A 21556-nucleotide genomic window follows, 5' to 3' on the forward strand; every position below is an offset into this window, starting at 1 on the left:
TTATATTATACACATGCCTGTCTTACCATCAGTGCACTCTTCATAGTACCAGTCCAATTCATCGTAGTCTGCCTTCATAAACATCTGGCCCTGTCTCGTCATTCTCACCACTAAGGGTTCACAGGTGTATTGTATTGTCTGAAATAGCACTGGTTGGTCCAACAGCACAACATGCTCCGAGATGGCGAGCTGTCACTAGGGGCTTATATACTTTCACGGTATGCAGCCATCATAAAAGGTCAATTTTTTTCTAACCTCCAGTAACATGTGGTAACCAGCTCGCAGAGTGTAATTCCCCACCAAAGAATTGCTCCAATTTTTCACAGTTCCTTTTGCTCCCACACTCAGTAGCACCATGCTGTCAGGGTAGTGTGCTCCATATTGTTTCTGGTGCCATGCTGCCAAACAGTTTCCAGATCGGTGAAGTGTGCCATCAGTTGTTTTGAAGGCTGACAATACTCCATTGTTCCTCAATTAGCAGTCAACGTCCTTTAATGAGTATGCCGCTTTCGATCAAGTGCATCCATCTTTTATATTGTATGGTTTTCCAAACACTGGAGATGTGTCAGTATCCTGATTTGTCCCCATCCATCAAGGGCTTCCTGTCGATACATCGTCCAGTCTGACTAATATCACCATCTTGTTTTGTAATTTGTTGATGCAGTATTACTGCCTTCAATTTTGCCGCATTCTCCGCTCAGTCCCAGCACTTGCTCTGCACGTGGTCATGTGCATCTTTACAGTGAATCAATCGATCCAAAGATACAAAGTGTGACGGAGCAAGCAGCAGCAGTCACAGGTTTTGCAGCAGAAATGATGACACAGTGAAGTGGGTAGGGTGGGCTAGTTCAACCAGCCAATGTGAGGAATCATTGTCATCTTACCCCCTCCCACCGATGCTTACGTCAGCAACCTCTAACACCCCTCCCTCGCCCCTAACATGTCCCTGTGGGTAGTTGCTATAGCAGCAGGGCCAAGGCTGAGCATGTAAAATTAGCGTGGAGTTGGAAGAAATGACGTAGATGACACAGATTGAACAAACCCAATTCCTATGAAATTGGGATGTTGTGTTAAATAAAATGATTTGCAAGTTACATTCAACCGATATATATGTTCAATTTGAGAAACTACTGTTTAAAAAAAATGATTATTAACTCTGAACTTAATGTCTGCAATACAAAAGAAAAAGGTCATGTTTACCTGTGTGTCACATCACCATTTCGCTGAACAAGATTCAATGAACGTTTGCAAAGATAATTTTTGAAGCTTTGTAAGTATTTTATGATTCCGTCGTTGTAAGCTCTCAGTCGTACAGGACTGGTCCATCGATGAAAATCTTTCTTCAGCCGTCATCTGTACTTCTTTGAAGGTATCGGACGTTTCGCTTCTTATCCAAGAAACTTCGTCAGCAAACTAAAGTCTTATTGGTAGTTTAGGCCCTATATATATATATATATATATATATATATATATATATATATATATATCCCGACTCTCCAGACATGGCGGTGCCGGACTCTGCTATGATAGGTCTCTGCTCTCAGGTTGGGGGAAGCAGAGGACTACTCCCGGCAGCTGCTCCACTGCTAGTTCCTATCGTTCTGACTAACGACTGGCCTGATTGCCCCACTTCGATCGGTATTACCTCATCAGTATTACTAATTTTATGTTGCCTCAGCAGGCTATTGTATGAACGATCCAAATTGAACGTCACCCCACCAAACCGGTTTAATGAAGGATTTGGTTGTTTTATGAAAATTGCTTCTTTTACTCCCCTTTCAAACCATCTATGTTCTTTCATAAGATTTTAACCTCATTGTCGTCAAATGAGTGGTTGCTAGCTTTTAGGTACATATGTACTGCCGATTGAGGCCCACTAGTATTATCCCTGCGATGTTGATAAAGTCTTTTTGAGAATTTGTTTAGTCTCCCCAATGTACTGTTCTTTACAATTTTCATTCTTACAATGTATTGAATAAACAACATTACTTTATTTTTCCTTTGGCAGCCTATCTTTTGGATGCACTAATTTCTGCCTTAAAGTGTTTATCGGTTTGGAATAAGTAGGAATTTTGTGTTGCCAAAGGACTATTTGTAGTTTTTCAGAAACTCCTGCAATGTAAGGTACTGCTACTCCTCTTCTTTTTGTGTCTTCAGAATTTTTGGGTAATTCCCTATTCTTTCTTTCTGACATTTGTTAAATGACCACTGAGGGTAGCCACAGTTTGTGAGTGCTCTCCTGATATGTTTTGACTCCTTTTCTCTACGTTCAACGCTTGTTGGTATTAGTTTAGCCCTATGCTGGGGGGTTCTGATAACTCCTAATTTGTGTTGTAAAGGGTGGTTAGAATCGAAAAGTAAGTATTGGTCAGTGTGCGTAGCCTTCCTAAAGACTTCTGTTTTTAGCGCTCTGTCCTCTTTTATAATTACTTTACAATCCAAAAAGGCTAGTTGGTTCTCTTTAATGTCCTTACGAGCAAATTTAATGTTGATGTCTACCGAGTTGAGTTGATCTGTGAAGGATTGAATTTCTTGTTTTTTAATTATGACAAGAGTATTGTCCACATATCTAAACCAGTGTCTAGGTTTTGTCCCCGGGAAGGATGTGTGGGCCTGTTTCTCCATCTCTTCCATGTACAGATTAGCCACTATGGGTGAAACTGGTGAGCCCATAGTACAACCATGAATTTGTTTGTAAAATTTTTCCATAAATTGAAAATACGTATTAAGGCAGATTTCCAATAATTGGCAGATGTGGTCCGGTTTAAGTTTGGTTCTTTCATGCAGAGAAACATCCGCCAGTAGTCTCGTCCTCACCACTGAAACTGCTGCTGGGGTTGGGACAGATGTAAAGAGAGAAGTCACATCGTAAGATGCCAATGATTCCCCAGGTTCCAATATGAGGTCTTTGATCCTCTCTACAAACCCTGTGGTGTTCTCTACGTGATATTCTGTGTTACCAACCAACGGAGCTAAGATAGATCTAAGCTCCGATAGAGCTAGATAGATCTTAGTTCGGTTTGTAGAGAGGATCAAAGACATCCAAGTGCATCCAAAAGATAGGCTGCCAAATGAAAAACAAAGTAATGTAGTTTATTCAATACATTGTAAGAATGAAAATTGTAAAGAGCAGTACATTGGGGAGACTAAACAAATTCTCAAAAAAAAGACTATCAACATTGCAGTCGGTCTCAATCGGCAATACATATGCACCTAAAAGCTAGCAACCACTCATTTGACGACAATGAGGTTAAAATCTTAGCGAAAGAACATAGATGGTTTGAAAGGGGAGTAAAAGAAGCAATTTTCATAAAACAACTAAATCCTTCATTAAACCGGTTTGGTGGGGTGAGGTTCAATTTGGATCGTTCGTACAACAGCCTACTTAGGCAAAATAGGATTAGGAATACTGATGAGGTGATGGTGGGGTGGAAGTGGGGCATTTAGGCCAGTCGTTCGTCAGAATCAATAGGAACAATCAGTGGAGTGGCAGGGTGTAGTCCTCTGCTCCCCCCAACCTGAGAGCAGGGACCTATCATAGCAGAGTCCGGCACCGCCATGTCTGGAGAGTAGGGATATATATATATATATATATATATATATATATATATATAGGGCTTAAACTATCAGTAAGACTTAAGTTTGCTGACGACGTTTCTTGGATAAGTAGCGAAATGTCCGACACCTACAAAGAAGTACAGATGACGGCTGAAGAAACCTTTTCATCGATATTTTATGCTTCATAATGCGCCACATGGTTTCAATGGTAGACAGCTATGGATTGCCGGCGAGCCAGTCTAATACTTGCATTTTTTTACGACAAAGCCATGCAGTTGTGACACATGCAGAATGGTACCATGTTTCTCTATTATGTGCATGTACCTTTCAGCCTTCACAGTTGTGTAAATTCCCCATGCTGTGGGCACAAACAAAGTCCCATACGATCACAGATGTTGCTTGAACATTCATAGCAGTCTTCATGGTTATTTTCCAATGCGGCCCGGGATCATGAACATCTACAATTTTTCAAAACAATTTGAAATGTCGGCGGCCGAATCGTCGAGTGGTGAGCATGTCGACTTCAGAGTGCAGAGGTCATGCGTTCAAGCCACCCTATGTGAAGTTTGCACATTCTCCTCGGGCCTGTGTGGGTTTTCTCCGGGTCTTCTCGGTTTCCTCCCACATTCAAAAAATGTGCATGGCAGGCTGATTGAACACTAAATTGCAAGTGCATCCTCAAATTGCAAGTGCATTCTCAAACTGTTCCACTATTTTCTCACGCAGTTGTTCACCAAGAGGTGAACCTAACCTTATCTTTGCTTGTGGCTGTATTAAACAAACTATTTCCTGGAAACTTGTGACCTAGTGGCACAGACAAACACCTGACCTTAAATCCTTATCAGTATAATTTGCATTATTTTTGAGAGGATATATTTCTGGATAATGGAAACCGCTTGTTAACAGCACAGGAAAAGGGTGAAACAAATGGAGAGGTCCAGTGCATGAGTTTAAAGATGAAACGGATACTTTTAAAAATTGAGTTACTGTGATGAGAAAATCCTATTTATACAATAACTGAGCTAATTAAAGAAGCACATTTAAACCAGAGTCACTGTTCAAGTTGATGTGTCCTTCTAAAACACAGGTGTCAAAGTCAAGGCCCGCGGGCCAAATTCGGCCCGCCACATCATTTTTTTCGGCCCGCGAAAGCAAATCAAACTTGTTAAATTCCATAATGATTGCTAAAATCTGAGCCAAAATTTCATATTTTTGGATGTCAACCACAATAAAAGTCATTATTCTTGACTTCAGATTTGAAAACGAGTTATTCATTAATTTGCTGTGTGCCCTATATGTAATATTTGAAGGGATTTAAACATTGTAATGGGTTCCCCAAATTCATAACGGCCCTCGAGAGGAAACCATAAATACAATGTGGCCTGCAGCAAAAAATTACTTTGACACCCCTGTTCTAAAACATAAATATGAAGAAAAGGAAATACTTTTTATGATTATTTGGATGTGCATTTGTGAATTGTATAAAATATAATACTGAAAGAGACATTTTGGTCATTTTTTGCCAATTATCCACCCATTATCCACAGCCGATACAAGCTCAGTTTGGACAGTTGGGTGGGTACACCCTGAACTGGTCGGCAGCCAATTGTGGGGCACACAGAAAAACAGGCGTTCACGGTCAAAATCACACTAAGGGACAATTTAGAGGAGGGGTGCTCATTACGTCGATCATGATTGAACAATTGCACACTGGTCAATTGTGAGGGTTGTAGAGAAGGAAAGAAAAAAAAATATTAGTGTGTCTTTGTGCATGTTACGAATATATTATTTGTGTTACAGTGTGCTGCACCCTAATCATTCTGTCAGTCTCATGTTCACAAAAATATTTTAAAAATTAAATAAAGCAGGTAAATCTTGAACCTATGGTGGTGCGTGACCTGCATCACTGGAAATTTTTAGTCCTCAGTCGTTCGCAATTGCAGTTTGTGATCAGAGTTGTTGCAATATTTTATCATTATCGTCATTCAGAGGTTGTTTCGTGTGTAATTCACGCAGGGCATGGAAAAAAAAGAGGAATTGAGAAGGCCGAGGGAATCATTTTAAAATGGTAAGTGTGAGCTACGATAGTAAACACGCTGCAAAAGTGCATCGCATGCCTCTGTGTCAGGCTGTTGCTCATCATTGCATGCGTGTGTGGTAACGGGTTGATCGCGGGTGGTTGCTTGATCCAAAAGTCAATCTGTGGTCTGAAAGGTTTGGGTACCCCTAATTTAGAGTGTCCCATTAACCTCTATGCGTGTTTTGGAACGTGAGAGGACATCGGCTGCCTGGTGGTCAACCGGTTAGCATGTCAGCCTTGATATGCAGAGGTTCAGGGTTTGTTTCCGGTTCCGGCCTTCCTGTGTGGGATATGCATGTTCTCCCGGTGATTTATTTTCTCCAGGTTCCAATTCCAAAAAATGCATGTTAGGTAATATGAACACTCTAAATTGTCCTTTTGAGTGTGAATGGTTGTTGTCTCCGAGTGCACAACGGTGTGCACAACTGACAGGCAACCAGCTAATAATGTCCCCCTCCTACTGCCCAAAGTGTCACTTGGGATAGGCTCCAGTATGCCCCGCAAGCCTTGTGAGGATAAATAAAAAAAAAGGATGGATGGGAAGAAAGCAGAGTACCTTGAGAAAACCCAGGCATAGAGGAAGCATGGTGCCTGGAATTAAACCTATGCTCTCTGCACGATCATGTGTAATATAAATTGCAATCGTACTATGGTTATCAGCGCTAAAGGTCATTCTGATTCGGCACACATTGCACAGACAACAGGTTAGACGCTGATAAGACCAATCAGGCATGCCTAGTAAAAGAGTATGACTTTATAAATGCATAGAGAGGACAGCGAGAGCGAGACAGAAAGCATAAAGAGTTGTTTAGAGAAATGTTTAATCGTAAGTAGGTTCGTTGTCAGATCTCCCAGGCAAGTGACACGTAGATGTATCCCAGAGCTTGATCGTGGCGTGGAGTCGAGCAAGTCTTGCTTCGGTGCTGAGACTTCCGTCAGACGCCCGGCGTTGGCCGGGCGTGCCTGTGCGGGTCTCTGCAAGTCTCTGTGATTCCTTGGAAGTCCGTGTGATTCTGATTCTCACTGTCCCGCAACGGCTACTTTTATACCCATTTTCATGCGTGGGAAATGCGTCAGGCTGAGACGCACATCAAGGAGATCAAAGGGCTTGAAAGACATCAAGGACGCGGTGCACACCGGTGACGCCACAGGGCTCCCCTCCTGGATCTGAAGTCGGTGAAAGCGATGAAGGAAAAATAAAGAACAATGACAAGAAACGTCATTTGGTGACAAGGACACGATAACAGTCGATCACGCGGCACGGCGCGCGTCGGTGGGGAGGTGGCCGAGGAAGTTTTAGTGGTGGCTGAAGTCGTTGTACGGGAGCATGGCAAAGAGTGCTCTACAATTGCCAGTTTGAGTCGATCGATGGAAACTTTCCTCGTGGCCGTCGAGTCGATTCCGGAAGGTCTTACCGTGGAGTCGTTCGGCTGGGGTCGGTCAAGTCGGAAATCGATGAGTGATTGTGAGGACGAAGGAGCGTGGGGTTGGTCGTGCTGCCGGGCACGGACAGGCGGGTCATCGGTGACGGTGACGTTGATTGCGCTGCCATGGCGCTCTGCAGGACACTGAGGAAGAGCGCTGACGTCGGCGGCCGAGTCGGCCATGAAGCGTCTTCCCGAAGTCCGATTGTGCACATCAGCGATGTCCGTCGATGTCCGATCATGGACATATACGATGTCCGATCTTGGACATAAACGATGCAGCTAGTTGCAGAGTTGCCAGGTGAATTGGACGGTGTTGGCCATCCAGGTGCGGCAGGTTTCACGGTGGGGGCAGGGCCGTGCCTGTGCGGGTCTCTGCAAGTCTCTGTGATTCCTTGGCAGTCCGTGTGATTCTGATTCTCTGTCCCGCGACGGCTACTTTTATACCAATTTTCATGCGTGGGAAATGCGTCAGGCTGAGACGCACATCAAGGAGATCAAAGGGCTTGAAAGACATCAAGGACGACGTGCGCACCGGTGACGCCACAAGCAGATAGCACAGATAGACAGCGAGAGACAATAGACACACACAGTCAGGGGCCGAGCCGTGCCGAGCGTGACAGAGGGGAACAGTGTCAGTGAGAGGTATTGTTTTGGTGGCTGAGCAGTTGACTGTACAACTTCATATTTTTTTGTTGAGAAAGAGAGAGTAAAGAATATATATATAAATATCACTGAATACACCTGAAAAAAGAAGCACTTACAAAAGTATTTGAGTGTCTCCTCTATCTGTTCCACAGTAAGGTCGAGGGAGAAGTTAGGGTCCACCAGCGGCGTGTGCAGCCAGTCATCTTGCTCGTAGCCAAAGATCGTTTCGGCCCTCAGTTTATAGACAGGCAGCTGCTCCTCCAAAAGGCTAATAATCTCAAGTTCCGGCAAGTCAGTATTGTTACAGACATCTGAAAAAACACATGGGGATTCATTATTTGTGTTAGGTTAAAAAACAGACATTGTCGATGTGTATACTGTAAAAGTATGGTTAACTGACTTACTACAGTATTCGAATGGAATGATATAATTTTGTAACTTCACAAAAGGAAGCACAGTACGCCATCTTGTGGTAAAACAGGATCATGTTTGCATGAAGTGAATGCATTTTAATCAGAATCTGAATCATCTTTATTAGCCAAGTATGTAGAACCCACAAGGAACGTGTCTTCGGTAGTACACGCTGCACTAATATTATCCAGAAAAATTATCAAAAAAACATTACACAATTAAGTACAGTACGTTATTTCATTCTTTGAATGTGTTCTTTCTCAGAAACATTACCATTCTTAGGTCATGTTTACTTTTAAGTTAGTCTAAGTTTCTTAATAACATAGCAACCTAAGAGATGTGTTCTTTTATTTATCTGAATTATGTGAGGATAGTCATTTCAGAAAATGGATGGGTGGGTTTTCTGGCACATGGGGTACATTATCTATTTTAAGGAGTATTAAATATAATATGTAAGTTTGTATTTTTATTTTGGGCTTCTGTGCCCTTCATTTCAAATCATCCAGTCTTGTCTGATGCAGTGGAAAAAGGGAGTCAGACTGAAGTCTGAGTTACACTACAGTACAGTACATGCATCTGTCCACAAATTAGTAATAAAAATAGTTTTGGTTATCCCACTGCGTTTGTCCTTTTCTTCCCGATATGGTGTCCTCAATTATGTCTGTGCATGCTGTACTATCTAACAATGTCTCACACAAATTGCTCAATTGGACTGAAAGCCTCACTGCGTTAAACATACAAACATGCACAGACCAGCTGAATCATTCAGTAGATACAAACAATAAGATTTTACCACAAAATATTGATCGAAGTTACAAAGTCCTTTCATCACTGTGCTGCTGTGAAAAGTAAATTTCTCCACTGCGAGACTAATAAAGGCAAATCCAATCCAAAGCAATGGCCCAGAAACAAAACTCTAAAACATTTTAAATAACTTGTGGTTTGATGGAGAATTCAAGATACTGTACACTGAATAGTTACATTACTTACACACGTGTGTCACACGTATTGTATCCCCCTTTACCGCAGGATTGTAGTTAAGGATTTTTCACTTTAATGTTACACTGTAGGTGTGAGGGGTTTATAATATTTTATCAAAGATAATTCTGAAGTTGCCTAGCACTCTAAGCAATCAGGGAGGAACCTGAAGGGTTCACTCTGTGTCTAACTCATGTACTCAAGTGAACTCAACTACCCATGTTGGTAACCAACATATTTTAAACACTTTGAGCACTATAAATTGAGATTATAATTGCCATGCATGTATACTTCCACTTTCGACTTTGTGCAAAGGCTCCTTAAAAACAGGCAAATAAATTGGATTTATGATCTAAAGAACGTCATGTTGAGAGGTTTTAGTTTAAATGAAAGTACTCTATGTGCAAAAAAAAGACAACCTTATAGGGTAATATCGCCTGAGTAGCAATTTGCAGCTGCAAGTTCACAAGACAAGTTCAAGTTCAAATGCAAGAATAGTCCACTGTCACGGTGCCGTTCAGAGCAATAAACAAACACTGCAACATACAGTATGAGAGTGCCATGTGTTGCAATACTTAGTAGGACTACAGAAATAAGTTAGAGGGAAACATTTTGGGATGTAAACATTGGAGACTATACCAATACAATTGAGCAGCAAACTGAATGTCTTTCATCAAAAAAAACAAATGTTTTTTGTTGCAGTGTCATTGTGAACAGAGACTGGTCAGTAAAAAGAGTTGAAAAAATGGATTGGATTCAACACCCGCTGTAATGTAATGTCAGTGGATTAGATTTTATCGAACAGTATGGGCTAAATTTAAACCGTTTGAACAGTACAATTCCTGTCCAACATGGCTGCCCACATGTTTAGTACATTCATGACTGTTGATGAACTTGAAAATGTTATGGACCTTTGGAAAAGTTGGTTGAAGAACAAAACACCTTTCAGTATCAAAACTAGCACTCAAACAACCATGTCAACACAAAGGTTTTTGAGACGAACAAGAGTAAACAAGGTGACTGTCACAGCTACAGACGACAGGATGAGACAGAGAAAACCTGAGTGACAACAATAGAAAGAAAATGGGTAACTGTCAAACATGTAGATTACAACACAGACATTCAAACAGCACAAAGACAGCAATGTACTCACTCATGTTGCCTTAAGCCTGAACGAAAACCTTGAGCCCTTGACCTATTACATTTTCCACAAGTAGCGACAGAGAAAGGACTCCACAGCAAGAGAAGAGAGAGAAAGAAAATTGGGAGGGTGAGACGGGAAGGGCAAGGCAGAGGGGGCAAAAAAAGGCAGAACAGTACTGCTTGGAAGAGTCAGACTCTGAGGAAGTTAGAGAGGGAGGAGTGAAGAAGGGAGCAAAACTAAACAGGCTTCCATTTTTCAAATTCTTCCATGCTGCTTTCAAGGATCGAAGGGTAACATCATGCCAATCCTTTTCTGAACACAATAATACACATTGAAATGGATTTAGCATATCCGCTAAGCGTCTAAATCAGACAAACGCACACGTCGTTCGTGTTTCTCAATGATCTCCTTCTTCTACTCGACACAAGCCTGTGGTATCTTTTTTGGTCCCAAAAAAATCTGTAAAAAAACTCCTTGGAGGTGATCGACCTCTCTCTCTCTCTCTCTCTCTCTCTCTCTCTCTCTCTCTCTCTCTCTCTCTCTCTCTCTCTCTCTCTCTCTCTCTCTCTCTCTCTCTCTCTCTCTCTCTCTCTCTCTCTCTCTCTCTCTCTCTCTCTCTCTCTCTCTCTCTCTCTCTCTCTCTCTCTCTCTCTCTCTCTCCCCCTCTCCCTAGCTCTGGATCGATGTACGCATTCAGAGAAAGGGGGTGTCGAAAGGCAGGCCGGCTGGGGGGCTGTTCAGTCATGTGCTTTGGTGTTCTTCCCCGGAAGATTACTCCGCCAGCCGCGGTGGGGGGTGTGTATCGCGAAAAGTAATCCAAGATTTAATTTTCATAAATTTAACGTTCGAAAATCGAAAAGTTCGTAAGGCGAGGCGTTCGTAAACCAAGGCCCCACTGTATGTGGGGTCAGGTTAGGGGTTTTCTCCAGACAAGTTAAGCTTGCTAAAATTCCAGTAGATGGTAGCACTGCCCTTTGTTACATTCATGCAACGCAATGATTTACACTAGTCAAGGACAGCCGTAGGGGAAACCTGAGATTAGTTTTCCCAGTACAGTACTGTACTGCAATTGTAAAACTAGAACTGCTTGAAGTAGTAATTGGATCTAATTTTATCCACATATAATATAGCATTTAGATTGTGCAAATAAATTACGATTCGGGTCAAAGAACATCTCAAAACAAAAAATGGCAGAAAAGAAACAATCTGTCATTCACTGTGTAAAAATATCCAAGTGATAACTTGGATGATAGTTACTTTGGTGACTGTAATGCTCACCAAAAATAACTATCATCTTGTTACGTCTGTGTAAGCTCTCAGTCGTACAGGAGTGGTCCATCGCTGAGAAGGTTTCTTCAGCCGTCATCTGTACTTTTTTGAAGGTGTCGGACGTTTCGCTTCTTATCCAAGATGCTTCTTCAGCGAACTAAAGTCTTACTGGTAGTATCGGCCCTATATATATATATAGGGCCGATATATATATATATATATATATATATATATATATATATATATATATATATATATATATATATATATATATATATATATATATGCGGCTGTGTGGGTCCTTGGGCAAGACCCTTCATGCTAATGCCTAGCTCATACAATAATGAGAGACAATAAATGGAATGACATGCCGGCTCAGACGTCGCCCAGCCAAACAAGGTCTGCGTCAGGTGCTGGGGAACCAGAGCACCTTGATGAAAAATGGGCTACTGGAACAAAGCGGAGATGGACGAGATGCGATAACATGGCTCTGTTGGAATGCTACTACTCAAGCAACCGTAGTCAGAGGGGTTACATGCGGAGAATGGGGGCTGAATGGTTACTTCAAAACCCACAGTCACGGTTGACCACGAAACAACTAGTAGCTCAGTGTTCCAATATCCACAAACGGCAATTGCTATCAATTGCTTGAGATTGATGAGGTACAACACAAATTCCGAGGTGAAGGGCTGCCACATCAGAGGAAGAGGTTCAAACAGAGATTGGGAGGCAAGCCCCAATGAATGATGAGATTGGGAAGCCAGCCCCAATGAATGAAATGCTGAGGGAGGCAGCAACTGACCTGAGAGATAAGATCATGGCAAGAATGAAAACTGGGCAACTAAGAAACCGATTACAACGGCTCTGTGAAGTACCACCTGAAAGTCTCATGGAAACTGTGAATGCAGCACTGAGAACGATCCCGACCGGAACGATCACGGAAACCAATGAGCTGATATACGCCTCAGCGTCAGTGATCCTAGAGATGCTTGGCTACAAGAGCAACCATGAGAGCCATGAGATTCATTACCCACCATGGAAAAGACGGTTGGAGGCTAAGATCAAGGCAGCTCGGAAAGATGTGAGTCAATTGAAGGAGACCCAGAAAGGTGTGAATAAAAGGCCAATACCCAAGAGGTACATGTAGATAACCATACCTGAAGCACTCGAAACTCCCAAACAAAGGCTCCAGGCCTTGTCCAGTCGCCTAAAGGGGTACACGAAAGAGAATGAGGCCAGAAGAATAAACACAGGCTGTTCACAACACAACCTGCGAAAGTGTATGCTCAGTGGCAGGGTTCTAACAGCAGAGCAGACCCTCCAAGGCTGGAAACTGAAAGATACTGGAAAGGCATATGAGAGAAGGAGGTCGCACATAACAGCAGTGACTCTAAAAGAGGAGCACAGCAACCTCCCTGAACAGAACCCAGTTACCATCACAGCGGCAGATATACAAGAAGAGTCTCAGGTATGAAAAACTGGACGGCACCAGACCCGGATATGGTCCACACCTACTGGCTAAAGAAACTCACAGCTCTCCACGAGCGCCTAGCAGCACAAATGAACCAGTTGCTGATGGATGGGACTCACCCAGGATGGCTAACCGAAGGGCGAACAATCCTGATCATGAATGATTCCTCAAAGGGTGCAGTTCCTTCCAACTATCGGCCAATAACCTGTCTCTCCACAACATGAAAGCTCATGTCAGGCATCATTGCGGCTAAGATAAGTGGACACATGGATCAATACATGAGCAAAGCACAGAAAGGCATTAGTAGAGATACGAGAGGTGCCAAACATCAGCTGCTGGTTGACAGAACAGTCGCACAAGACTGCAGGTCCCGACATACCAACCTGTGCACAGCCTGGATTGATTACAAGAAAGCATATGACTCGATGCCACACACATGGATCACTGAATGCTTGGCGTTGTATAAGGTCAACAGGACCCTGAGAGCCTTCGTTGCAAACTCGATGAGGATGTGGAAAACCACATGTGAAGCCAATGGCAAGCCACTAACGCAAGTGTCCATCAAATGTGGCATATACCAAGGTGATGCACTCTCCCCGCTGCTGTTCTGTATAGGACTGAACCCCCTCAGCCAGATAATCGCCAAGACAGGCTATGGATACCACCTCAGAAATGGAGCTACGATCAGTCACCTCCTCTACATGGATGACATAAAGCTGTATGCTAAGAGCGAAAGGGACGTAGACTCCCTAATCCACACAACCAGGATCTACAGCAGTGATATCGGAATGTCATTAGGGCTGGAGAAATGTAGTTGGATGGTGACTAAGAGGGGCAAGGTAGTCCACACTGAAGGGGTCTCACTCCCTGAAGGAACAATAGCAGACATTGAAAACAGCTACAAGTACCTAGGTATATCACAGGCCAATGGCAACCTCGAACTAGCAACAAGGAAAGCGGCTACGACCAAATACCTCCAGCGGGTGAGGCAAGTCCTCAGAAGCCAGCTCAATGGCAAGAACAAGACCCGGGCAATAAACAGCTATGCCCTGCCAGTGATCAGATACCCTGCAGGAATAATAAGATGGCCAAAGGAAGAGATCCAAACCATGGATGTTAAGACCCGAAAACTCCTCACTATGCATGGAAGGTTCCATCCCAAGTCCAGCACCCTGAGACTGTACACAAGCCGTAAGGAAGGAGGCCGGGGACTAGTGAGTGTGAGAGCCACTGTCCAGGATGAAACATCCAAGCTCCATGAATACATTAAAGAGAAGGCTCCAACGGATGATGTTCTCAGAGAATGTCTCAGAAAATGGGGAACAGAGGTTGAGGTGCTGGATGAGGGACAATCATGGGAGGAAAAGCCCCTACACGGGATGTACCACCGAACCATAGCAGAAGTGGCTGATCTCAAGAAGTCCTATCAGTGGCTAGAGAGGGCTGGCCTAAAGGGCAGCACAGAGACACTCATCCTGGCTGCCCAAGAGCAGGCCCTGAACACCAGAGCCATCAAGGCAGGGATATACCACACCAGACAAGACCCAAGGTGTAGGTTGTGCAAAGAGGGACCTAGACAATCCAACACATAACTGCAGGGTGTGAGATGCTGGCAGGGAAAGCCTACATGGAGCGCCATAAAACCAGGTGGCCGGCATAGTCTACTGAAACATCTGTGCGGAGCATGGACTGGAAACCCCAAGGTCAAAATGGGAAACACCTCCCAAGGTGGTGGAGAATGACCGAGCAAAGATACTGTGGGACTTCCAGATACAGACTGACAAGATGGTAATGGCCAACCAACCAGATATCGTGGTCATAGATAAAGGGGAAAGGAAAGCCGTTGTCGTGGATGTAGAGGTCCCGAGTGATGGAAACATCAGAAAGAAGGAACATGAGAAAATCGAGAAATACCAAGGGCTCAGAGAGGAGCTGGAGAGAGCCTGGACGGTAAAGGTGACAGTCGTGCCTGTGGTGGTCGGAGCACTCGGGGCAGTGACCCCCAAACTCGACGAGTGGTTGCAACAGATCCCGGGAACAACATCGGATATCTCGGTCCAGAAAAGCGCAGTGCTGGGAACAGCACGGATACTGCGCAGAACCCTCAAGCTTCCTGGCCTCTGGTAGAGGACCCGAGCTGAAATGGGAGACAGACACCACCCATGGTGGGTGAGACGAAGATTTATATATATATATATATATATATATATATATATATATATATATATATATATATATATATATATATATATATATATATATATATATATATATATATATATATATCCCTAATGTCCAGACATGTCGGTGCCGGACACAGCTATCATCTTGTTCTGCATTTCTTTGTGATGCACTACATTTGGAGGATTTTGTTCTGAATGCACCGTAACAAAGAATCGATTGCGACCTCAGTCTCAAAACATTGCACACATTGAACATTTATGAAGGTGTGACCCGTGTCTGGAGCAAATTACTCTATGAGATCCACTCCAAACCTTAATAGCAAGCAGCAAATGTTTCAACGTTTGCCCCTACTGTGATGTGGAAAGCAAGGTACCAAAGCAGTGTGTTTTTTTTTTTAATGAAATAATAAGAGGAACTGACTTCATGGTCAAGAGTGGTGCATTGGGAGGGGCTTATCTTGTAAGTTCTGTGCAGAAACAATCCTTCACAGTCCACATTTCTGATTAGCTATATTTAGATTCAATTCTGTTAAAGTGCTTGTATTGTCCCCTCCATGCTCCACCAGGACTGCGATAACAGACATCATTTATTTTATTTGTTTTGAAGTTCAGCTGAGAATCAATATCCATTACAGTGTCATGCGACAAGCACTGTTGAAACGGGAGTAACAAAGGCTAAGGTCCCCTAGAATGTGTTTACAAACATGATGTGACGTAACAACACGGGCCTCCGGAGGGACACTTTCTCACAGTATCTGCTTCTAAGCTTCCAAAGACAGAGAATTACAGGCTGTGTGCTGATAAACACTCAAATAACTTTGATGTGTAGCTTCAATAATGAACTGATGAAACCGAATGGACTTTAAGAGGGTTTTGAAAGCCGCTTGAAAAGCTAACCTAGATTTAGTCTGACTTAACAATAAAAGTAGTGCAGGAGACCACACAACCATGACTGGAGATACAAAATCACCAAGGTCATTGCGTGTAAACCTGAAACAGAAGGAACAACAGAGGGGAGAGAAAGTGGGAGTTAATTTTCATTTAAGATCATAATGCAAAAATGGTCAAGTGGCTTCACAATAGCTATCAATGCACACCCATAAAGCCACTTAAGGGCAGTGAGGATTCAGTTGCCACACAGTGATGGTGTGAATACACTCGATGCAGTAGGGCATTTGCCCTGTGATTGACTGTCAGTAGGAATAGCCTCCAGGTCCTTGTGACCCTAAACAGGTCAAGGGGGAGAAAAAAATGGTACAGCTCGAAAATGAAATGGCCGTATATTTACATATTGTATCTTACTGCACATAAGTGAATATGACCTTTACCTTTGGTAGATAAATCTCTGAAAAATAATTTCAAACATGTGGCCAAAATTGGCCATACAGTATCCCTCGCAGTGACAAACCGTGTCTGTGCCATGAACAGAAACACGACTCATCAAGCGAATAATTCCAGTGATTAAAAAGTCGTAGGAAGAAGTAGTTAGCATTTTGTGGTTAATATATGAACAAAAGAGTTCACATCAAAGTTGGAGAGGAATCATAACTAACTGCTAAACATACTGTATCATTGATGTCATGTTTCTGCTGTGAAAAGTTGCAAAAGGCTGCTAACTCAATTGCTCACTCCAAATGTCCTTCAATAGCGAAGGTCAAGAGAGAGAATATCTAAGTAAACCCTTTGGCCAGGGAGTTATTCTGCCACTCGGCATTGAGCTATCCCGGGGACAATTGATTGACACACATGCACACTCTTGTAGGCTCTTGCACGCACACATACCAAAACATAATACAACACAACACACACATTTAAAACTAACAACCAATACTAGTGGGTGGCCCGGTAGTCGAGTGGTTAACACACCGGCTTCACAGTGCAGAGGTCGCCGGTTCGCGTCCCTGTCCGGCCTCCCTGTGTGGAGTTTGCATGTTCTCCCCGGACCCGCGTGGGTTTTCTCCGGGTCCTCCGGTTTCCTCCCACACTCCAAAAACATGCATGGCAGGCAGATTGACCACTCCAAATTGTCCCTAGGTGTGAGTGTGAGAGTGACTGTTGTATGTCTTTGTGTGCCCTGCGATTGGCTGGCAACCAATTCAGGGTGTCCCCCGCCTCGTGCCCGAAGATAGCTGAGATAGGCTCCAGCAACCCCCGCGACCCTAATGAGGAATAAGCGGTACGGAAAATGAGATGAGATGAGAACCAATACTAGTAAACAGCAAGGTACAGTAATACAGTATAATATACAGGTAACATCCAACTTACGACCGGCACGACTTACGACTACCCGTACTTGCGACGACAACCGCCAGACCCTGTTTTTTTAAATTTTAATTATAGTGTATGCCTGGCACCGCAACGCGATAGCAGCCCGGCAACGCGTACGACAATTTTGGCCAGCCAGCCAGCATCTCACTCTCGCACAGCAATCAACCATGTGATGGCACCGGAAGGAGGAGTGTCCACCGGCCAGGACTAGGACCCGCCAAGGTGGGTGGCCGTCGGCGCTCGAGCGCGCAGGACCGGCGCAACGAGAACGGGGGGAGGCAGCATGACGTCAGCAGCATCGCGACGGCGGAATCGCGGCGGCCGGCCCAGGGCCAGCGCCTCCTTGTGACAGTTCTTTCTGCTTCGGGGCGAGGTGGCGGTTCGAGCGCGTCGACACTACAGACCGTGCGGGGTCGGGCCACGCGTCGGCGCTGAAAGCGGGGTAAGGCCGGGCAACCGGTCGAACAACGGCGACCCAGGCCCACGCCTGCCCCCCAATCATTTCAATCACTACTTTGACATTATTTTAGTTTAAATCAACAGAAAGGTAGAACGTGGAAATGCAACATGTGGACTCACCGGCGGCGTGTCTCCCTTGGCTAACAAGAGCCACCTGGTTCAGACAGCATTTAACTCCACAGCCACACCCACTCACCGGCTGATCGGATTAACCCTTTCAAGTCTGTACTGCATGTAAAGCCAAGTTTAGCATGTGATATCCTTTTTACACAACAGCCAATCAGTGTCCTCCAACTTCAGAGCTTTGATTCGCATATTTGTTTTGGCATTTTTTTTTACGACGGATGACCTTCCGGACACAACCCTCTGTATTTATCCGGACTTGGGACCGACACAAGAAGACACTGGCTTATGTCCCCTTGTACTACAGAACAAGCAACTCCATGAATTTAATAAAGATGAAGATGCTCGGTAAAAAGCTCCCAAACACAAAATGGTCATCGGCACAGCAACATTCAAAAAAGCAAAACTATACTTGTTTACATTATTTCGCAAATCAGGGAATTTATTCTCAGTACCCAAATATTCCATTCTCTCTTGAGATCCGTATATTTTGGCCGCGACATCAGACATTACAGGTAAAAATTTGACACCAGATCTAGACAGCCAGCGTTAACTACTTTTTGACACTGATAATTGGCTGGTGGGCCAGATGTTTCATCACAGACATTTAATTCATGCATGTTTTGAAGCTTCATACAGAAACCTGATCACCAATCAGTCTGTACTCTGCATGTTAGGTGGATGGGTAAATTGCTTTTCCCCCACCATCCGCATATTCAACAGTAGTACCGTAGATTGTGTACTTTCATTCGAAAATGGCAGGTGATCAACTAAGTGTGTACTCCGTCTATACCCACCGTCAGCTGTACTAGGCTCAAGCACACCCACGACCCAAATGAGGATAAGTGATATCAAGAATGAGATGAGATTACATTTGACATAATCAATGTTCAAGATTACTCCGGTTTCCTTCCACATTCCAAAAAGATGCATGTGCAAAAGAAATAAAAAGATCACATGTGATCATTTATACCCATAGTTCGGACCACATGACTTGTGATATCAGTGAAATTATTGAGGAATTATAAAACCGTAACAATTAAAATTATCTTGAAGTAGATTGAATTACCCTATTTTTAGAATCAAAAGGACAGCAGAATTGAAATACATGTATCCACATGGACTTCATAAAAAGATAGTTGATAATAAAAAAAATATACAGAGCAGATTGACTTATTTGTAACCATCCAGAATGGCACGTGTCCAGTCAGACAAAACTTCTAAACAAAATTCAGCAAATGGAGCCTTGATTCCTTGTTCAAGCAGAACAAATGTTATGGTACAATTGAGACCATTTTGGATAGTATGGATTACCAATAGTTCCAAGTGCATGATAAAGCATTACCAGTAGGAATCAATTTCATGTTGTCTTTTTAAACACAAACCATCATTATGTGCTCAGTCGAACCCTTCTTTATGTGGTTGGTCAGTTATATGATTGTGTTGTAACATATTATCTACGAATCAATGAGATGTCTTATTGGTGTCATGGTCCTAAATACAGGGCAGCTGGTCCTTGACCAGCAAGATATTTGCTTTCTGGTAGTCTTATTGCCACCCAAAACTGAGATGATTGTGAGCAGATGTTTCATGGATCATGTGAAATTGACAGCAAATATACGGAAGCCTCATTTAGCTTCAGGGAGGTTCAAGACAATCTCACCATTGTATAATTGCTGAGGTCATTTATTACCTTAAAGCAGGGGTCGGGAACCTTTTTGACTAAGAGAGCCATAAAAGTAAAATATTTAGAAATGTTTTTCAGTGAGAGCCACACGCACGCGCGCGCACATACAAATGCTCGCGTGCGCGCACACATACACACACGCGCGCGGCCACTTTTCATCAAAATATCAGAATGTATTATTTAAAATAACTTTGTGATAGTACTCACCGTTAACATGAATTGTTTTCCGTTCCTCGTGATTGGTAAAAATCCAGGCAAACGATCTGAATAAAATTCAATTAGCCGGTCCAGAGGCGAAGTTACTGCTAGCTAGCCTGCACACGGCTCATAAGCTTCCACACTTGCTATCTGCAATCTACTTCTCGCAGAAGTATGTTGATGCTAACGTTAACATGGGGCTTGTTAAAATGTCACTGACATTCGACTGTTTCATCGATTGTATTGTTTCATTGCAAAATAGAATCAGAACATTTTCTCTCCTATAATGCTCCAGTGCATTCACGCTGAAGTGCACTAGTTGGGCTCATTTAAAGGGGCGTTTACCTCTTTCAACATGACGGCCACAATAATCCAATTAAAATGGCGCTTTCGGCAGTTCTAGGTCAGTGTCATCCAATCAAAATTGCGCTTTCCGCCAACTGCAGCCCCAACGGGAAATGAACGGCGAAAAAAAATGAACATATATATTTAGTTTTATCGGCGAGCCATATGCAATCATCAAAAGAGCCATAGGTGGCTCGCGAGCCATAGGTTCCCAACCCCTGCCTTAAAGGTACAGACAATGTGGATATAACTTTGTGCACCTAATAGATATTTCATTCAGGTGTTGAATCTTAAATATAATTAAATTGGAAAAAAAGCTGATCGTATAATTGTTTCGTCAACGCAATTGTATATGGTGTCCAACAAACTCATACAACTACTCACTTGAAACGTTAACCCTTCAGGTGTAAACTGTTGTTTAGCACCGTTCAAAAGGTTTCACTTGGGCTAGATGTGATTCTTTAGAAATGCCACAGTGTGGAGTTGTTTTTAACCGTGAAAAATGCAATTAAAACCAGTCATTCCATGAATTGGCCTGTAAATTGCCGTTATCGCACTCACTCTCAGGGGATCAAATGTGGCATTTTGCGAATTATAAACAAACTTTATAAGAAAAACGTTCCCACACAGACCCGGACACACACGCGAAGTCTTACCTGCCGAGTTTGGAAAACAGCACACAGAAAGAACGACGTATTAAACCCCTATTAAAATGCGATTGATGAAACAGCACAGAAAAGTGCTGGGATTATGACATTAGCTTTAATTTGAGTGGGTTCTCCAATTAACAACATCCACGAGTAGTTCATTACAACAGTTAATTTCTTTTGCTGTCGTTAAATTTATGTCGACTTTGTCCCGCTCAGTTTGTACTGTAAAACGTTAAACGGAAACAAAGCCCCTGGAGGACAGAGCAGCGAATGCGTCAAATTTTAGGTGTTGACATGAACTTTCTTTTTGGTGTTTTCATAATAAAATGTTTTACATACAACAGTGTAATAATCGCAATTCGTCGACCAATGCGCTCAAGTGTAGTGGTACAAAAGTCAGCCTAATACTGACTGTCAGTTCAAATGTCAGGTTTATCAAGAATTCCGTATTAAAATATGGAAGCTTCATACGAAAATGTGTTAAGCAACGGCGATTGTGACTTCCGGGAAAATCGTGAACAAGCAGTTTTCAGTAAATTTTTGTGTTGTAGTGCACTGCTGTAAATGGTAGGTCTTACAAATGTGAATGGTGTGAGAGAAATATTTTCTTTGAAAGTGGCAGATCAAATCAAGCGTGAAAGCGTCTGATCAAATCAGCAG

The 21556-nt window shown here is 43.1% G+C and overlaps 1 protein-coding gene and 1 long non-coding RNA gene across 8 annotated transcripts in view; both read right to left on the reverse strand.

Moving 5' to 3' along the window:
- Positions 1 to 21138, reverse strand: part of LOC148896268 (trafficking kinesin-binding protein 1-like) — a 60153-nt gene extending 39015 nt beyond the window's left edge. For 2 of the 7 annotated variants that reach the window (XM_088997793.1, XM_088997794.1), the window contains exons 1-2: positions 10253 to 10656; positions 7827 to 8021 (exon numbers count right to left, since the gene is read on the reverse strand). In XM_088997793.1, coding sequence (XP_088853919.1) covers positions 7827 to 8021; positions 10253 to 10256 — 199 coding nt within the window. In that variant the 5' untranslated portion in view covers positions 10257 to 10656. Of the gene's footprint in view, positions 1 to 26; positions 1311 to 7826; positions 8022 to 10252; positions 10657 to 20902 lie in introns of those variants that run through there. The other 5 variants (XM_088997788.1, XM_088997786.1, XM_088997791.1 and 2 more) reach the window with 5 other exon arrangements.
- On the reverse strand, positions 6442 to 7820 carry LOC148896269 (uncharacterized). Its single transcript, XR_016115180.1, has 2 exons — positions 7054 to 7820; positions 6442 to 6805 (listed from the first exon to the last, which is right to left on the reverse strand). It is a non-coding gene; the product is annotated as an uncharacterized LOC148896269 (long non-coding RNA).
- Positions 21139 to 21556: the final 418 nt, after the last annotated feature.

The sequence above is a fragment of the Hippocampus bargibanti genome, linkage group LG06 (assembly GCF_051943395.1).
Source record: "Hippocampus bargibanti isolate YZ-2025 linkage group LG06, ASM5194339v1, whole genome shotgun sequence".
In the NCBI taxonomy this organism is placed as follows: domain Eukaryota; kingdom Metazoa; phylum Chordata; class Actinopteri; order Syngnathiformes; family Syngnathidae; genus Hippocampus; species Hippocampus bargibanti.